Source organism: Cyanistes caeruleus, chromosome 1, assembly GCF_971803275.1.
Source record: "Cyanistes caeruleus chromosome 1, bCyaCae1.hap1.1, whole genome shotgun sequence".
Classification (NCBI taxonomy): domain Eukaryota; kingdom Metazoa; phylum Chordata; class Aves; order Passeriformes; family Paridae; genus Cyanistes; species Cyanistes caeruleus.
Window position 1 is genome coordinate 52,983,095 of NC_141701.1, and position 18,520 is coordinate 53,001,614.

At 39.2% G+C, this 18,520-nt stretch overlaps 1 protein-coding gene across 7 annotated transcripts in view; it reads right to left on the reverse strand.

Moving 5' to 3' along the window:
- SPIRE1 (spire type actin nucleation factor 1) overlaps positions 1–18,520 on the reverse strand; it is a 125,361-nt gene that overhangs the window by 3,766 nt on the left and 103,075 nt on the right. For 2 of the 7 annotated variants that reach the window (XM_086893069.1, XM_086893061.1), the window contains 8 exons: positions 14,372–14,535; positions 10,133–10,223; positions 9,250–9,392; positions 6,418–6,591; positions 2,952–3,089; positions 1,806–1,876; positions 1,046–1,073; positions 826–956 (listed from right to left, as the gene is read on the reverse strand). In XM_086893069.1, coding sequence (XP_086749195.1) covers positions 826–956; positions 1,046–1,073; positions 1,806–1,876; positions 2,952–3,089; positions 6,418–6,591; positions 9,250–9,392; positions 10,133–10,223; positions 14,372–14,535 — 940 coding nt within the window. The remainder of the gene's footprint in view (positions 1–825; positions 957–1,045; positions 1,074–1,805; positions 1,877–2,951; positions 3,090–6,417; positions 6,592–9,249; positions 9,393–10,132; positions 10,224–14,371; positions 14,536–18,520) is intronic. The other 5 variants (XM_086893044.1, XM_086893035.1, XM_086893054.1 and 2 more) reach the window with 3 other exon arrangements.

An 18,520-nucleotide genomic window follows, 5' to 3' on the forward strand; every position in this document is an offset into this window, starting at 1 on the left:
CTGTCACATTATTTGTCAGCTTGGCTATAAGCCCGAGGAAAGATCACATCAGAGAGGTCTAAATTTTCCTTCCTCCTGTCCCAAATTACACCAAATACTGGAGAGGACAGCTTCTGCCTGGATTGGCAAGATTGCAGGGTCGCTGACTGAGGGCGTGTGTAACATTTACATCCTGGCAAAAACAACCTTACTAGTAACTAAAAATAGCTGATGTCTTTGGCTAATCTACACAGCACCATAGTGATGGTGCTTTATGGTGATTTATGCAGAGGGTTTATACAGCAGATTCCCACAAAAAGGAGCATTTCTTTTATACTTAATTTCTTGGATTAGCTTTGACAACCATCTGTGTATAAGATATAAAACCAACAGATAACTTCATAATATTAAAGTGAAAAATTTATGAAAATTGGAGTAATTAAAATGAGGAGAAAAGAAGATCTGTGCAGTAGACATCATTGAATTTTCATTCAGTGGGTGATTGCAGCCTGCAAGGTTTATCTGCAAAGAGTCCATTCAGACCAGAAAAAGACATGTTAAAGATATTTTCTCAGAGGACCTACAGAAATACAATTGCCCCAGACTCTCATTATTTTGCAGCTGTAGTGTGAAAAAGGTTTAAGAGACTGATAGGCTGCTATTTCTGTGCATCAAAGCAATGACTAGAAGAGACCAGGCTTTTCAGGCTTCAGGAAAGTTACTGCAGGCATTAGAAACATGGCCAGCTACAAAACAGGTGTGCGGCATCCTCATGATTGATAGCCCAGCATGAAACATTTGGGGAACATTTGCAACAGACACAAGTGAGGCCGGGCTGTCTCTCACCTGCTCCGCAGGGAATGGTGGTGACTGGTAGAGGGCTTCTCTGGCCTCATGAAGCTTTCTCCCTTTTGCAAGGTTGAAGGTCCCAGGGAGAAGATGGGGAGGGTGGAATATGGCTTTGATGGCAGCCGCATCTGTTGGGAACAGCACAAGGCACATGCAGCATCATTACAAAGATTGAAGCTTTTTAGAAAGGCTTGAAACTTGAAGTTTCCTTACTTACTTTTTTGCAACACTGTGAGCATACAGGCCTGTGTAAAAAAGCAAAAGCATGAATCAATCCATTGGGAAAAATTACGTTTAAATCAAGAATAAGGGATTTCAGGAATTAGAAACCCGTCCCTCTCTGTCCTCCCCTTAAACAAACATTTTTATTTTTAAAGCTTCTCCAACATAGTAACTTCACTCAGAACATGAAGCCAGAAGCAAGGAGAAATGCTGAACAAGAACTACACCTAAATTAAAAAACAAGGAAAAAAAAGGAAAATAAGCTGGTTTTCCTCTAGAGAAACATCTTCTGGTGAGACCAAAACTCAGTGATTACATAGATCTTCTGACTTATTGTCTCACTGTTAACTTAAAATTTAGCATTTTGCCTGCAAATATTTCTTCTTGCATCTCACCAACACCCAAAAAATAACCCAAAAAGTAAATTGCCTTGAAATGTTTTCCCCAAACACAGAGGTTGTAGAACTGTTGAGTGAGGAGTCTGAGTAAACTCCATCTTGCTTTCTCATAAGCATAAAAAAAAAAAAAAAAAAATGCTTCTCTCACTTTTAGTCCAGAGTTTCAGTCCAAGGAAGCAATTCAGTCACTTACAAACTAAATGTTTCTGCATAGTTTTTTTAACACAGACTGTTACAGAAATAGACCAAATCAACTACTGTTGTATACAGCAGAAATTTTTGAGGGTTTCTAACATATAAATCAATAATTTTCCCTATGAAATTGTACTCATTTATTAGCAGACATAAAATACTTACCTCTTGCAGAACTGACAAGTGTAAGACCAGGTAAAGAAAGAAAATCTTCTTGTTCGACAGCAAAAGCAGAGCTAGAGGAAAAAGAACAGAGGAATCCACAGTGTTAAGCAAAGTCCCACACAGTGATGACTTCACAGACCAGTTGTTGTTGGCAAGGTCACAGTGGCAGTGCTACATCCAGTTCTGGGGTCTGTACTTCTAAGATGATATCGAGAACAAGATCCAGAATTGTATCTTCATATATTTAGAAATAGGCCTTTGATTGTTTTGCCTAAATTAAATACTTGCCCATTAACTAGATAATTTTGGTTAGAAATAATAGCAAACTATTTTAATAGTGGGGTAAATTAATTAAAGCCTCGACCTACTTTGAGATTTGATAAAAGCTCATTACTAAGCTTTATATATCATGACAACAGGCAACAGCTGAATTTAATGAATGACATTATAAGATTCTTGTTCCTCTGCCTGAAATGTATTAAACCTATAAAATAAATCTGCACACTAGACAAAGGTAAGTAGGTAAAATGCACAGTGAAGTCAAAACAGACTTCCTGGAGGTGTCCAAGAAGCACAAATCAAAAGTGGGAGAAAAGGATGCTGCTTCTACTGGGGAATACCAATCTCCATTCTGCAGTTTACAGAAAAATGCATTAAGTTAAGGGTTCTCTAATATTAAACCTCCTTCTGGAGTCAGGTGTTGCATCACTTCTCTGAAGGTTTTAATTCCCTCTGTGCTTGATGGTGAAGGATTCACATATTAAAAACATGTAGTTTTCCATTGCTATTTGTAATTCTATTATCTGGAACAGAAAAAGTAACCAAACCTACAGAAGGCATGGGGACAGAAATCACCTCAGTCAGTGAAGTTCTAACCAGACACATACAGATACACTCTGATAATTGCAAACACTAGTGCATTTTTATAGACAATCCGAACAAACAAGGTGTTTCCATGAAAAGTTCTGATATTTCTGGACATCGTTCAAAGAAGTTGACCCATGTGTCACACATTTAGGGGGATCTTTGGTGGATAATTCTTCTTTCTCCCCAGTAGAGGGTAAGAAACAAATGTATAAATGGGAGGCTTGTGAAACTGGCATCTCTCAGTACCCTTCAGAGCCTCCCCAGACTACTCAGTCCTACCTTTCCTTTCTTGAGAGCAGTGTAGACATCTTTATATTGCTGGTACTTCTCCAGCTCCGCCTTCACAAGCACCTGACGGATGTGCATGACCTCCTCCACTGTCAGAGCCAGACATTCCACGGGGTAACAGAACTCCTCCTGGAAGCCAAAACCCCCATATTATTTCAAAGACAAACGCCTTCATCCGGAGTTCACCTTAGACATCCAGCCACCTGGTTAGTAACTCCAGGAACAGGGGGGTTCTCCCATCAAACTGGAATAGCACTGGCTCATTCATGGGCATCACATGAGTGCCAAACCATTGGAAGCTGCATAAGTGTGATGTAAATGGTCTTATGTTCAACCTTCACAACAGTGACAATTTTCTTCATCCTTCCTCCCTAAATCACTTGATCCTTCTCTCCATTTGTCTTTTATTACGAACATTTGTTTCAAGCCAATCAACATTCAGACTTATATTTTGAAAGGGAAAATGTAATATGGCAGATAGCATATTTTTTGTATACTGTTTGAGGTATACATCAAACAATTTCTCTGAGGCTTCGTGATGCCCAGAGTGGCCAAGGAAAATTGTTAGTAGCCCATCTAGCAGAAATTTTTATTCAGTGGTACCACATCTTGGTGCTCACATGATCAGAATCACACCAAGACTATAAAAAGTTACGTAAGTTCAGGCCAAAAAGTTCTCCTTTCTGCTCCAGAAGGTAACAGCAGCAATTTAAGCTTTACAGAGTAATGTTCCAGTATCTAGCAGGTGAACTGGTTACCCAGTGTTGCATTATAAATGGCAGAGACTCAAACAGAGAATTAACAGTACAACTTTCCACTTAGAAAATTTTGCATCTGTTGTGTGTTGCAGCATTTAGGAGAATACGGAGTGCAGAACTCCTGAATTTGGTACCAGGGAATAAAAAGCACCAACCCAATTTGTAATCCAGCCCAGCAGTTGATTATACATTTCCAAAAGAAAGACAGAAACCTCTGTGGGAACTCCCATTGCTTAATGCTTAGTGAACCTTTTCAGTCAGCCCAGAGGGGCTACTGTGCAGTAATGACAATGACAGGCAATGCTCTCTGAATAAACGAAGGAAATTTCTCCTGCATACACAAAGACGTGGCTGACAGTTTGGAGATCTCGTTTACAAATTGAAGTGATGAATCGGATTAGTACGGAAATGCTCCATTTCCATGTACTCAGAGGTCTGTTCTGTCTTTCCATCAGATTAAAAAGAAAATCTTTCTACGTTGCAGACCTGGCAAACATTAGCATTTAGGAACCACCACATTTTTAAAAACTGTTGTCTTACCTATCTAGAAAGGGAACACAAAGAAACTTCACTCTGTTTAGGGTACCCCACAAAAGACTAGAATTGAGTTAACTTTGTTAGATTTGCCAGCTAAACCTTTAGGGTAAAGAACACTAGTTTTCTGGAAAAAAAACAACTACATCAAAAACAGCTGCAATTTGCTTTGAGGTGTAAAACTGCGCAGCCAAAACAAAGTATCTTCTGTTCCTTATGAGCAACTTCACAGCTAACCAGCAGCTCTCAGCATTTCGTTCTGGGTTCTTCCCATAGCAACTGCCTTGCTATGGGGAAGGCACGGCTGAAAGCTGGGGTGGCACTGGAGAGGAAGTGGGTGGGACAGCGGGATGCACACAATGCCAGCAAAACCCCCCGAGTCTGCATCGTGGGAGAATGAGGGAAACTCTCTGAGGTGAATGAGGCTGACTGAATGCTTGCAATCAACCAGAGCTTTAAGTCCTTTAGAAATACATTTCTTACTTGAAGCTCTTCCTTCCCCCTCATGAATGCCCATTCCTTTAATTTACAGAAGGATGACGTCGGGGAATATTGCTCCTTTGAAGAAATTCTGCAGATCTGCTATAGGTGTGAGAACGTACTAGGGGAATAGTGTGGGCCTGTTGTCATACCAATTGAAAATGAATACCATTAAAATATAGAAATAGCCAGCAGGCAGCAGGGGAAACATAAAAAATATTCACATGTTTAAATGCTAATGTTTTAATTCCAGTGGTTACACAAGGACAACAAAATGTTAATGCAACATTAAATGAAAGATAAATAATCCCATTTCAGAAAACTGCTTGGTTTGTTTTTTTTTTTCCCTTTTCAGAATATAAATAAGTAAACAAGAAAATCTCTTGTTTCTACACTACCTCTAAGGCATTGAAATTAATTAAATTTTGCTAAGCACTGGCTAAACTTCATTGAACAATGATGCTTTGGAGTTATTGCTCAAACTTCCAACAATAGCCTGCACCCAAATTCAGCAGCTCCAAGTGAGAGTATTCTCTGCAATACTCGCATAACAGAACATGGTAAAGACAAAATGTGATTTGAATGGTCTTGAATTTACAGAATTTACTCAATACACCTCATAATATTAAACACAAGCCAGTATGCTTATTTTTAGAGGGGAAAAAATACTATTTGAAAATACTATTTTGAATATGAAGTTTCCATGATCCTCTTGGGGACTGGCTTAACACTGACTATGCAATCATCTTATAAACACTATAGCTTAAGGCATTTATATATATTTTTTTTTATGCAGGAAAAGCAGGTAGTAAGAATTGCATATCCATAATGTGCTTTGTAGGTCATTCTCAGTGTACACACACCTAATGGGCTCTTATGACTAACACATTTTTACTCTAATGTATTCCTTCTTCTCATTAAAGGATGTCACTAGACATTCAAATGAGTTGCATTAGTAAATTGCAAAATGAATGAGCACCAGAGTGGCCTCTAAATTCTGCAACTCACAATTAGTCAGGCACTCTAAATTCTTGCTCCTTTTGCAGACTAAAAGTTTCTAAAACATCAGCTGGGTATCTCAACTATAAATTCTCCTACAAGAGGTTTCACCCTCCCACTTATTGGTTAGAACAACAAACAGAAGAAAAAATGAAATAATTCATGTTCAGTTAACATAGGGGTAAATGAATTACTTATTCTTTTCAGTGGCTTTGCCTTCCCTGATAGATGGATATGAACTATTCTGCAAGTTCTGACACATAAGTGTACTGAGAACCAAAACAGTATGTAGGTTTTCAAGTAAAGCAGATTACAAATGCCCTCCCATTCTATGTAGTGTACCTTGGGAGAAACATAAAACCTTATCCTTTTCAACATAGTCCAAGCATCACAATAGTTTTGATGGATTTTTTGCTGCAGGATCTTCATGTGCTGTAATATTTAAGGTCTGTCCCATTGATAATCTGGTGATGTTGCATTTTTAGTTTGCTGTCCTTTCAGAACTGATTTCTTTTCCCCGTGAGGTGATTGAAGACACACAAATATCCTACACACATTGAAATCAAAGTCAATCAGGTGCAATGTCCCAGCCTAAGCTGTAATTCTTGCCACAGCTGAGGAAGTGCTCCCCAAGGAGGGAACATGCTGGTGAAGGTGATTTCCAAAGCCAGCGAAAAGAGGCAAACCTTTGCGGGTTTCCACCTGCTGGCAAAAGCTCTCTCACAGAGATAGTACATAGCCCCTGCCACCCCACACATGGCTGCTTCAACGGGATGAGAGCTGAGCAGAGAAGCTGTTTGCATAGTTGAAAAAAGTGGTCTGAAAGTCATCCTTGGAAATAAACTGGTTATCCTAGGAACCTGAACAATAGATAGGAAGCAGAGAAGCGAATGCTGTGTATAAATGAAACCATCAGCTTTGGTCCTCTGGGTCATGAAAAAAAGTAATGATAATAAAAATAATAATTAAAGGAGCAAACAGACTGCAAAGGCACCCACATGTAAATCTCAGGACACTGAACTGATCTAACTGATTAAGCATCAAATCAGCTCACTACAGCAACCACCAGGGCTGACCCCCCCCCAATCACTGAGCCACCCTGCCTTTCCATGTAGCACTGGCAGGGTGGCATGTCAAAAGGACTGTATTTGGCACTTTTCCAAGCTTGTTTCCCCTCCCCACCTACTTGGGTCTAACTACCTCTGTCTGATGAGATGCCAGTTCACAAAACCATCGTTAGTATGCAAGACAGCAGTTTCTTGCTAATCCTGCTAAGAGACTGTAGCAAACCCCTGCCTGGTTTCACTGGCATTGACAGCTATTTACTGACAAGGCCTCTTTCACCTTGGAGAGAAACCAGGGTCACAGGAGCTGGTGATAAGAAATGAAACTCCATCAATCCTGGAGGAAGCAATAAAGAAGTGTGAGGTCAAATAAAAAATAAATAATACTCTGCACTCATTGAGAAGCATTCACTCTGGGAATGGCAATTTCACAGGTGCAACATCTGGCGCAGCCACTGGAAGAGGTTGGCATCGCTCCGGAAAGGAGGGAGTTGCAGAAAGCCAAAGTGTGGAACTGGGCCAGTGCCAGCATAGCAGAACACATCTCCCAAAATGAAAAACAAGACTGTTGAGGGAGGTGTTTGTCATACCCTAGAGGGCACTATTGCCAAGTTAAAGAATTAGCTCTCTAGGCATCAAATAAAATAGGTTTTTATTAACAGAACATCATTTCACTACTGGCTTCCTTCTTTTTCACTTCAAAGTCAAAACCAAGCTAGGTGACAGTTCTCTAGAGATTAAAAAAAAAAATAAAATAAAAAGACCAAAACAAACAAAAAAATCCCCCTAAGCATAAAATAAACTAGTAAAACCTTTCCCATCTGTTCCCAAATTAGCCTGACTTATGCCTTTTTCTCCCTTTTCCTTTAGTATTTTTCAGGGGGAACGGAATAATTGAATTAGTTTTTCTGCAGTGGTTTTATTTTCAATGTATTTTTCTAGGCATATGTCAATGAATATACCAGCAGAGGGAGAGTACGTATGTGGTCAAGAAGATCGTGGTAAGAACTTGGTTGACCTATTTAAAATAACAGCCTCATATAAGATTTTAAGTTGCATGATCCTCTGAAATACAAGAGATTAATATTATGATGAGCAAACTCAGATACACTAGAAGTGTGATGGAGCAAATGTCTCAGTGTAACACAGAATGCTTTCTCCCCTGCTCCCTTTAAACTATTTGTCTGTGAATAACTCTGGGCCTATCAGAAAATAAAGTCTGGGTTTCTACATACAGTGAGTGCAGCAGGAGGTGACAGGGAAACCCGTTTTATGTGACAGTGACTTCAAACACATGCTGAAGGTGCCCTTCAGCATAGGTCTGCTGCAATACATCCTGCTCCAAGTTCACTTTGGTAGATGTCCACCTGGGCTGTGCACTTATCAACATGTTACTACCTGATGTGTGCCTGGAATGAGAAACTGCATTCTACTTGGAAGGATGTAATAAAATCCAGCAGACCTCTGAAAAGGAAAAGCCCATTGTGGGAATATATGGAGGTATTTTTCCTGTAACTGATCAGCTTCATCTTCTAATAGGTTTGGATCCCATCTGTCATCTCTTGGGCCAACAAAAACACTCTTCAAAGCCCTTTAATACCATTGCACTACAAGACAGGGCAAGTGAATATTCCCTTCCTTTCAAAACTCGGATGTGTTTATCGATTTCTCTATTCACCAGCACCTCATGGGGCACACTTTGAATCCCTGCTGGTAGGAAAAGAGACAAGGAACATATCCTGCATGAAATTACAAAGCACTAATCAGTATGTCAGCATAAACGAACCAGGATTTTATACCCTTTGGTGCTTGTACTCTGCTGGAAAACAGTTCACAATTAAAGCTAATTGATAAAATGTACTGTACTTTCTTTTCAAGCAGTAATACAGGTTTTTGCCTCAGTAACTTCAACAAAGCAACACAGACAAACCTTGATTTGGATTACTGAAAGAACTTTCATATATATGTATAAACATTACCAGGCAAGTTCTTAAGGTGGGAAGAAAAGAAATCATTCCAATTCATCCAGTCATTAACTGCAATACTTCCAACAACTAAAAAATTCTCCCAAATCCCAAAATACATCCACTGCTTTGGAATTGTCTCTATTCAAGTGGAATATCAGTAAGGTGAAGTTCATCTGTTTTGGTAACATTCTGAAACAAAAACCAAGACACGTGGTTTACCCGGAGTACTAATCACAGTGCAAATGTTTTCTGAGGAACCTGTACCTGGGATTTTGGGTAAATGTGTTAGAGGTACAAAGTTCAAATTTTGATTTCAAAACTTTAAAACTTTCAAAACTTTCAAACTTTCAAAACTTTAGTAGCCAAGAGTTTCTGAATTGAGGAGTTTTCTTTGGGTCATGTTCTAATCACACTGAAGCCAAGTTTTAATTTTTATTATACTCTTAGCATTCCTCTTTTTCTCTCTCCTACCACCCACTCCACTTACAAGTGACCTGGAGCTCTGTTTTGAAGGGGGTAGGAACTGTCTCACATTGGTTGGTGTTTCCTTTTCGATGGAGTGTCTTCTCTGAGGCGGCTGCCGTCTCTCGGGCTGCGGTGTAGACGATATGGGCAAGAACTTTGGAGGCACTAAGAATTCAATCAGTACAAAAAAGTTAGTTCTTCTACAAGAGACTGTTGGATAACATTGCTCAGCAATTAATCCAGCCACTGATTTGCTAGAATTCCTACTACTGGTGGCTGAAGTTACATATCCATACTGAAGTGTTTCAGGATATTCTACTTATTTCACCATCATGCACAGAAAACACATGTACAGATTACACATCTCATTACAAAACCTTCCCAATGAAACTGAGACACTTTGAAACAAATGAAAAATATTGTTACACAGTAAAACCTGCAATAACTGTGCCTGAAAAAAAAAGACCTGATCTTTCCCTCTTCCCAGTAAGTGTTTATGAGAAATACTGGTGATAGCTAAGGCTCCTTTGAACACTGCCACAGTGGCAGAGATGGAGGAAACATTTAAACTGGTCTTAGGTTACAACATGCTTCAGTAGCAAAAAGTTATTTTAGGAGATGAGCCGAGCTAAGCAATCCCCTCCATTCACTTGTGACTTCCTCGACAGTCCTATATAAACTTCAAGGATGAAACCTTTTGTTTCACAAAGATATCCACCCACAGTGGAAGCGAATGCCTTCCAACTGTTTATCACATTTGACCCATTCAACAGAGTTCAGCTTTAGAAGTTTATTCCATTGACAGAACTCAGCTTCAGCTTTCCATATAAGTATGAGTAAAAGTTCATAGCACAGAAGACAACATAAGTGCATAAAAGCAGCCACTGGACTCTCTCATAACTCACTCTTTCTGCTGCTGGTGCCTTCTTGAGAGGGGTCTTCCACTTGTGAGGGGGAGATGCTGCTGCTGCTTCCTGATTTGTGCATGGATTCCTCCTGTGTGGCAAGCGAAAAACAAACAGAATTTCTCAAGGACTGTTTTTAGTTTTCCTATTGCTTTTTAGGACACAGAAACCACAAAGATATTTTGGACCATTCAGTTACTCAAAGTCCTAGAAGTCCTGAGAAAAACAGCCTCTGCCTCTGCATACTGAGCAAACAGGATTTTCAGTGCTCAGGTTTTTTAGAAAGTGAAATAAATGGTACATGATTTGAATTCAGTGTGTTTAACTACTGCATGAAAGAACAAGATCAGGAGAGAGGTGCATGAATTCACTGTAAACTGTTAATTTTCTTTGTTGTATTCAAAGACTTGGATTTGCAGCTACAGCAGATATGTTAGCAGCTTTATATCTCACACGAACAGGGAATTAGCACTTAGATTTTGCTGGTCTCCAAAGGAATGAGAGCCACTCACAAAAGTAACTCAGGTGAAGAGAAATTAAACTGAATTTCACTGCACTGTTCCCTAATTCCCAATCCTGGTGTGTTTTTCCTTTCTTCTGTATTTAAAAGAAATCTCATTCAGTGTATCAGCATGCTTCTTCTCAACAGCCAAGAGCAACTCCAGCAAGATGAAGGAAAGTGAAATGGGCTTTAACTAAACACCTCTCAGCTATCTAAAGCTTTATGACACCCAAATTATTACATCTTTTGCTGTCACCTATGGCCTGTCTTCAGCCACACCATACCAGCAAAGAAACAGATCATCACAGAAGCCTCCCAAGTGAAGAGTGCTGAAGGACTGAGCGTGAACGCTCTTTACCTCTTATGTGCATGCTTTCAACCAAAAAGACTTAACATCATTTAGGCTGTCAAGATTTACAGATCAAATAAGTGACCTGCCCTAAAATCCAGCAAGTGGCTGAGCTCTCTCACAGATTTCCGTAGCTGAAAATCTCCACTGGCTGAAAGATTGCCTTCTTTGGTAACAGCAAGTCGAAATAAAAGCTGGCAGGATCACCTCAGTGAGCACCATGCATCATAGGACACAGGCCTCTACAAATTCCCACCCAGTGATCTGCCCTTCAGGCTTAGCCCCAGGGTAGGTGTCGTATGTGAGGACACTGCTCCCACCCATTTGCCATAACACAAAGGGTTGCAAGGGGTCTCAAACCAGCTCACATCCCAAAACAGTATATTCACTTTAACATTTTAATTGTGACCCCACAAACACTTGTGGAAGCTTGTAAGGAAGCTTGAGCAGCACACTGAGCTACATCAGCTGTTTTACTTGCAGAAACCAGTACAGTTTAGCTACAGAGCTGGCTCAGAGAACTCTGCATATTGCATGGTTGCCTTAAAAGATCAATGGAGAACTTCCATGACAATTGGATGCACTGTTCTTTAGAAGGAGTGCAAGAGTGTTCACAAGTGTAGAGTAAAACACTTAAATTTTGAGAAAGAGAACAGCTCTGTACAAAGGGAACTACTCAACTTTTCACTTTGTAGAACTCAGATTGTTCTGAGTGGCAGATGAGTTTACCATTGCCAGAGAAGCTAAATGAGTTAAGATGAAGCACTAAGTAAGCTCTTCTGCTGTTCTAAAGAATGAACTGTTGGAACCAGTGGCTAAGTATAAAAAATATTAAGTATAAACCAAGACATGGAAAATGTAAGCCAGGGGGAAGTTAAACTGGACATAAAATCCTACTTAGACAACAGGTATTCCAGGTTAGTCATTTCAGATTACTATTTCTGTTCACAAACACTTGCACTGACAATTCTATTGCTGTCCTACAATTTCTCAAACATCTCAGACAAAAAAAACCAATTTTTTTTTGAGAATGAAATCTTGTGTAGGAAGTCCTGATGAACCACGGCATGAATTCCTCCATATCTATACATCAACTGCTGGCTATCATTGTAGACTATCTGACATTTTACGTTTGAGGTTGGATCAACCCAACATCCAGGACTCCGCAGTTCTCCAGAGTGCCAAACAATTAGAATTTTACAGTTACTGAGAAAGCTGCAGCTTAAATCATCTAAATATATTACAGCCACAATTTTTGGGTGTAGCTTCATTGGGAAGACGCAATTTTTAAATCTGTATCAAAAGCGACTATTAGATTGCTACTTCTCTTAGGCACACAAAGCAAAATGGCACTTCCTGTTCCATGCCCCTTGGAATCTGTGATTTTAGTGGTGATGCAGAAAAAGCAAGGACAGAAAGAAGGAAGTATTTCTACAATATTCATCCTTGATAGAATATGGGCATAGGGTTGTATCAGACCTTGCCTTTCACCTCTGCCTGGCTACACTGAGTATTGGGACATAGCCTGCATTGCAACACCGATGAAAGAACAAAGGGGACACATGGGGAAGAAAATGCATCTGCATCACAGCTCAGCAGTGCAGGTATTTCCAGCCTGTAATTTAGGGCACATCATGGTCATCATTTCACTCCCAGTGAGTAACTCCAAATAGGTTAAGCCAAATTCAAACTGCAGACAAAGAGGTGGCCGAGTCATTTACAGGCAATCAGAACAACCCACACACTCTTCTCTCTGTTACATACAAAGTAAAAGTCAGGGAAGAAATAAAACATTTGGACAGAGTGATCTTCACCCTCCTCAAATGTTCTATGTCCTTCATCACCTTGAAAAACTTCACCCAAACTCCCTTCTGTTTATTTTCACTACCTTAGCACTCTTCCTGAGCCCCAACCAGTATTCTGCTGAGGATCTTTATCATCTCAGCTGCATCACCACTATTTCTATTGACTCAAACTAGTCCAGCATCTGTTCTCTGTGACAGCTCGATGTGGTTGATTTATTTTCAATTTATCTTTTGCTGTATGTTCCAGAGCTTGTTCCATACCACTTTGCTTGCCGACAGAGTATTCCCTAATCAATAGCCATGTTCAGATATTTTATTTTTCCCTTCTACAATAATCATTTCACATTTCCCATTACTTAATTTTCTTTTACTGACTTTTGCTCATTTTCCTGTGTAAAATAACATGATGCTTCAGGATTCACAGAGGTAAAGGCTGTAAGATTCAACTCTCACTGACAGATCTTGGTATTTCTGCATCCTGCCCAGCTTCATTCATATTAACAAACCACATATAGCCGCTATTGTAATTTTAAAGACTGATGAGTGATCTCAGAATGCAAATCTCTTCTGCTTTCAAAACAGATGCATCAAATTATGCACCCACACAAGTCACCCACAGGATAACCCCAAAGAGGGTCAACCTTTCACAGATCAGAAAGCATGCAAAGAGATAAATTTCTCCCCACATACATTTCTTCCCAGCCTCCTATCTTTCAGCATAGATGCCTTTGTAACCACCCTGTCAGGAAACCCCTCCTTTCCCATTTACAAGAGAGAAAAAGAGTCAGGGAAGACTGCTTTTCCCCAGGCTAAAATTATCCCCTGTGAATAAAGCTCGCCTGCATGTGCTTTCCAGACAGCTTAACTTTCAGAAAGGTCCAAACTCAATTAATAACACTACTAGTCCAGAACACAAAGCTCCTTTTTAAGGATGTAATGTTGGTACTTCCTGAGGATCATATATAATGCAGCTTTGAAGCTAAAAAGCTTTTAAAGGTTTTCTCCTTCTACTGCTTTTTCAAATCTTTAACTCCCCATTTACAGTGGATGAATTCAGAATTATTTCTCCACCTGAGTGATATTTCCTTGTCCCTATCTGTGAAACATTTTTGGGGTGTTTGTTCCCAATCTTATATAGCAAACTAATGCACTAACACTGACACCAAACTGCAACCCCTCTGGCACAGCTGCTGCTTTTCATTTAACAGCTGTTATGGTGAGGCTAGCCCCACATCTGAGTCCTTTAGTAACAGCTACTGCATGAGTGCCAGAAGGGTGCTATGTACTTTCCTAAATTCCCAAAAGCATAATCACTACAAACACAATGTGGACAGACACTGGGCATTTAGGAAAGTAAGTAAACATAGGTTTAAGGCCAAAATTACCATTTAATCTTTCAAAAGAGTGTTCTCCTATTCTGGGGTCTGATCTAGTATTTTTTAAGTTCTGTGGGCTGACAAAGCAGCCATGGAAAATTCGGATTATAATTTGCACAGTCACTTCTCATCTGATCAGTTCAGCAAACTAAGAAGTAAGACTCAGTTGTGACAAATAGAGAAGCAAGTTGTGTCCTGATTTTTTACCTCTGAATCTGAGCTGTCAAGTTCAGCCAACGTGGGAGCCTTAAGGAGTCTCTTGCGTTGCACTGCCACTTGTGTGGCCCCGTTCTGCTTTCCTTGTGGTGCCGGGCCACCGTTCACTACAGAGGCATCCACTAATTTTCTTCCAGCCTCTGGTGTCGGTACATCTACCAAAAGAAACAGAACAATTGGTGTTTGCACCTGAAATGTATTTTGCTTTCTCAAATCTTACTGTTAAGACAATACACACAAAAGAAAAAAAAATATTGTGATAGTTGTACCTGTGCAATTATTTTACTTTTAGTGATTCACTGCTCAGACAATTACAGGCAATGGCTTGCAGTACAGAAGCAGTATGAAAGAATGAAAGCAGTGCAAAAAGCAGCATTGCATAATGCTAAAACCCAACCTCAGACCAACACCAATCAGCTTCAGAAAAATTGCCTGTGTTAAACCTGAAAATATTATTCCTTCAAAGTATAGTCTATAATTAACAATGTAATAAGGACCAGAAGAATGCACAACCATATCTGGGCAAGTGGATTTCCACTGAATCTGGAGACAATGCCACACAGAAATTAGGAGGTTTAGCATAGAGTAAACCCAGTTTTTCCTGTGAGGACAGAACTGCACTTTATTCTGCAGGATACAGAGAAGGAATGAAAATTAGGTAAATAATGAGCGTTCATCAAACACATACACAACGCTAAGGCTTGCATGACCATTTGTATTAAAAACATGTCTGTGAAGTCAGACCTTCATGGAACAGCAGAAACATGAAGCTCCAGCTCAATTTTCATCTACATGACTTTTACAAGGATGTAACTCCACTGAGCAAATTACTCAGGATTTATGCCAGTGTGCAATGAAGATGCATCCTGGATAATGTAAGCTTTGGGTCTGCTGTGCTTAGCCTAGCTTAGTCTTACACATTAAGATAATGACCTAGCCTTTGATATTTTAGGAGAGCTTAGAGTTTGGTCTGATAAATCAGTTTTATCCCTGTAAAAGTACAAAGTACAGTATTCCAAACTGAAGAAAATTATGTTGGAGGGACAAGGAAGAGAAGCTTTTAATCTCCCATTTGCATGTATGTTTAAGCAGCTGGTCTTTCTACAAATGTGTTTTTCTACTCATGTAATTATAGGACTCCTTCCCCAGCCTTGTAATAACAAGGTACCTCCAGGTATTACATGGCTAGGGTAATGATGAGTAATTATTCCCATTTTTATACATGGTGAAAAGAGGCACAGAAGGTCAAGTGACTTGTACCTTAGGTTACTGGGAAGACTATGACAGGGAAATTATATCACCCAGATATTCACAGTGCCAACAATGCAAGTACTCACACATCATTTAGAGTTACTTACACAGTTGCCCTGGTATAAATAGACACAGTCACTCCTTGTACAACACCATTTGCATGGATAAAATCATCCTTGCACCAGGTGAAACAAAGCTACAGACTGCACAAAGCACATGTACAGTAGTTGGTCTGTTTAACAACATTCTCACCACAGCACCTATTGAAATAAACTAAGAAAAGGAGTAAGGTAAATCAATATATATTTTAAAGAATTATCCAGGTTATTGTTAAATGCTGGAAACTGATTTAAAAAGGAGAGGGGGTGCATTGTATTTCCTATATATATGTCTTCAACTGGGAGTATAAGAAAAGGCAATTATTTGGGCTACTAAAGTCATGGTGACATTCCAGGCCTATGAATCTGTGTACTACAGTGTTATTACTGCCTTCAGGTCCTTCCTGCAAAGAGCTGCAATCAAAGACTTCAACTCTCTAACCCTTAGCTCCTATCTTCAAAGGCTTTGCTAATGGGTGTCCTGACTACCACAATGGCTTATAGGTCATGGTTTTTTCTCCTCTTACGTTTCTGTGAGTACAGCATGGGTTTCCCTCACATCAAATGCATTCCTGCTCCAACAGCAGCTCAATGAAATTCCAGAAAGGGACAGGAGGAAAACAACCCAAACTGACTCCCCTCCCTGTTGCCAATGACACTTCTTGAGACCTCATAACTAGCTGGCATGTAGTTGATTGAAGAAGCTCTGGGTTTCCCAAATGAGAAAGAAAAACTTTTGATTTGTCTTTGGATATCACAGGTCCTGAAAAGACCATCCAAGGAAGCAGCCCCTGCACCACCCACACAGCAGCCAAAAGTGGTGCCCCTTCTGCCCTAAACCTCCTGGGTGGGGACTCCCTTGCCTGATGGTAGGGAGGGTGAAGAATGGCCTGTAAGCACTGCTGGACTTACTGAGAGAATAAATGGTAAGGCCATGACGGGAAGGCCTACAGCATTCCCCTCCTGCCAAAAAGTAAAACACACAACAGGCCTGGGGAAAGGAAATAGGGGGGACACCACCAGACAACCCCTATGGCAGGTGATGGAACGTGTTTTCACATCAAAAATTGTTTTCTGGTGGTTTTTGCTTGCTTGCTTTATTTTTTTTTTCTTGCTAGAAATTTAGGTGCAATTTCTTTAGGCCTCAGAAATTGAAATCTCTGGTCCATTTTGAAAGTAATTTATGTAGCTAATCACAATCTAGGAAGCCTAAACCAGGTTCTATTTAAAGTCAGGCATGTATGAGTTGTTCATACATGTTGCTGAGTTGCTCATATGTTGATTCAAGTCTTCTTGAAATATCAAAGAAATTTTAGGTGAATCAAGAAGACAATCAAACATAGTACTTGTTTTCAAGGTTTCTTCAGTAGGAAATGTCATTTATCACCATTCTTTCTCTATCATTATCATCATTCATTCTCTCTCCTCTAGAGAAAAAAAAAAAAAACCAGAACAGGGAATTTTTACAACTTGCAAATACTAAAGAATAATAATAACAAAAAAATGAATGAAATTAGAAAACCATCCAATCTATAAAATCCATTTGGTCAATCAAGTTCAATTTATCATTCTTGCACTTACAGTACTGGATTCATGTGAATAAATGGATTATCATAATTTAAGGAAAAGATCATGACATTTAAGTTTAAACAAACAGATTTCAAGAAAAAAGCCTTGCTCCAAAATTAAAATCAGAATCTGTTAGCAGACATAGACCAAAAAATGATTAGTTTGTTTAAGCTGTTTTAGTGATCTGTTTGGACAACAGAAACATTAGCAGGTGACAAATAATTGTACATTGTCATAAACAAGATAAAATTATTTAATACAAACAAGTCAGAAGCAGCAAATAGACTAAATCTTATAAATATGAACATGACAGAAGAAATCAATTGAAAATTCTTTGGAACAAAACCTAGATTATTTTTTTAAAAAATGGATAGTAGTTTACAATCTCTAGGTTCATAGAACACTTAAATGTTTTGAAGATGATTCCAGTGATATTAAAAAAGGCTTGTGTGGCTAATAGCCTGGAGTTAAGAATTTATTAGAGAGTCAGACACACTGGGGGAGTGTAATTTCTCTGTGTTTTCAGGCAGCAAGTACAGTGAAAAGTACCTGAAAATTGGATGAATGTGTTTGGTTTCTTTTGAGATTTTCTCTAAGCTGTCATTACAACAGGCAAATGAAAGAAGGCAGGGTCTTGATTTGATTACTTGATCGTTGTGTTGGGCTTCCCTGACCAGCCTTAGGAAGGGGGAGACAAAAAAAACCCCAGTAGAGGATAATATGAAATGTGCTTTTATTTTACATGTAAGATTATGTCTCTTGTGAAACAAGGAATTAAGCAGACCACAAATTACATGCAAACCTCAGCAGTCATGTAACCATATGCTGTCTTCTTCCTAACCAGCTCTCCTCAGCCAAGAATGATGACAGAAGCCTGAATTTTCTTCTATACAGGAAATGTACTCCTTGGGATTATAATTTTATACACTGAGTTTAAAATAAGTCTAAAATGGATTTGTAGAATTATTATATATTTGCTTTTTGCTGGCTATTATGTCAATAATATATTGTAAAATATTACATAATGCATAAAAGTAACAGAGATGTGTTCCTTTCAGTGGACTTCAGATGTTGAATTCTAACCTGAGAACTAATAAATCAGTATTTTGCTGTGTTTGCATCACATGTATCATTGTGTTATGTAAACTAAAGAGTTTACAAAGACCAGGTGGAGTTCCTGCCTCCCATTGGTCTGAGACAGTCATAATCTAAAAGTAATAAT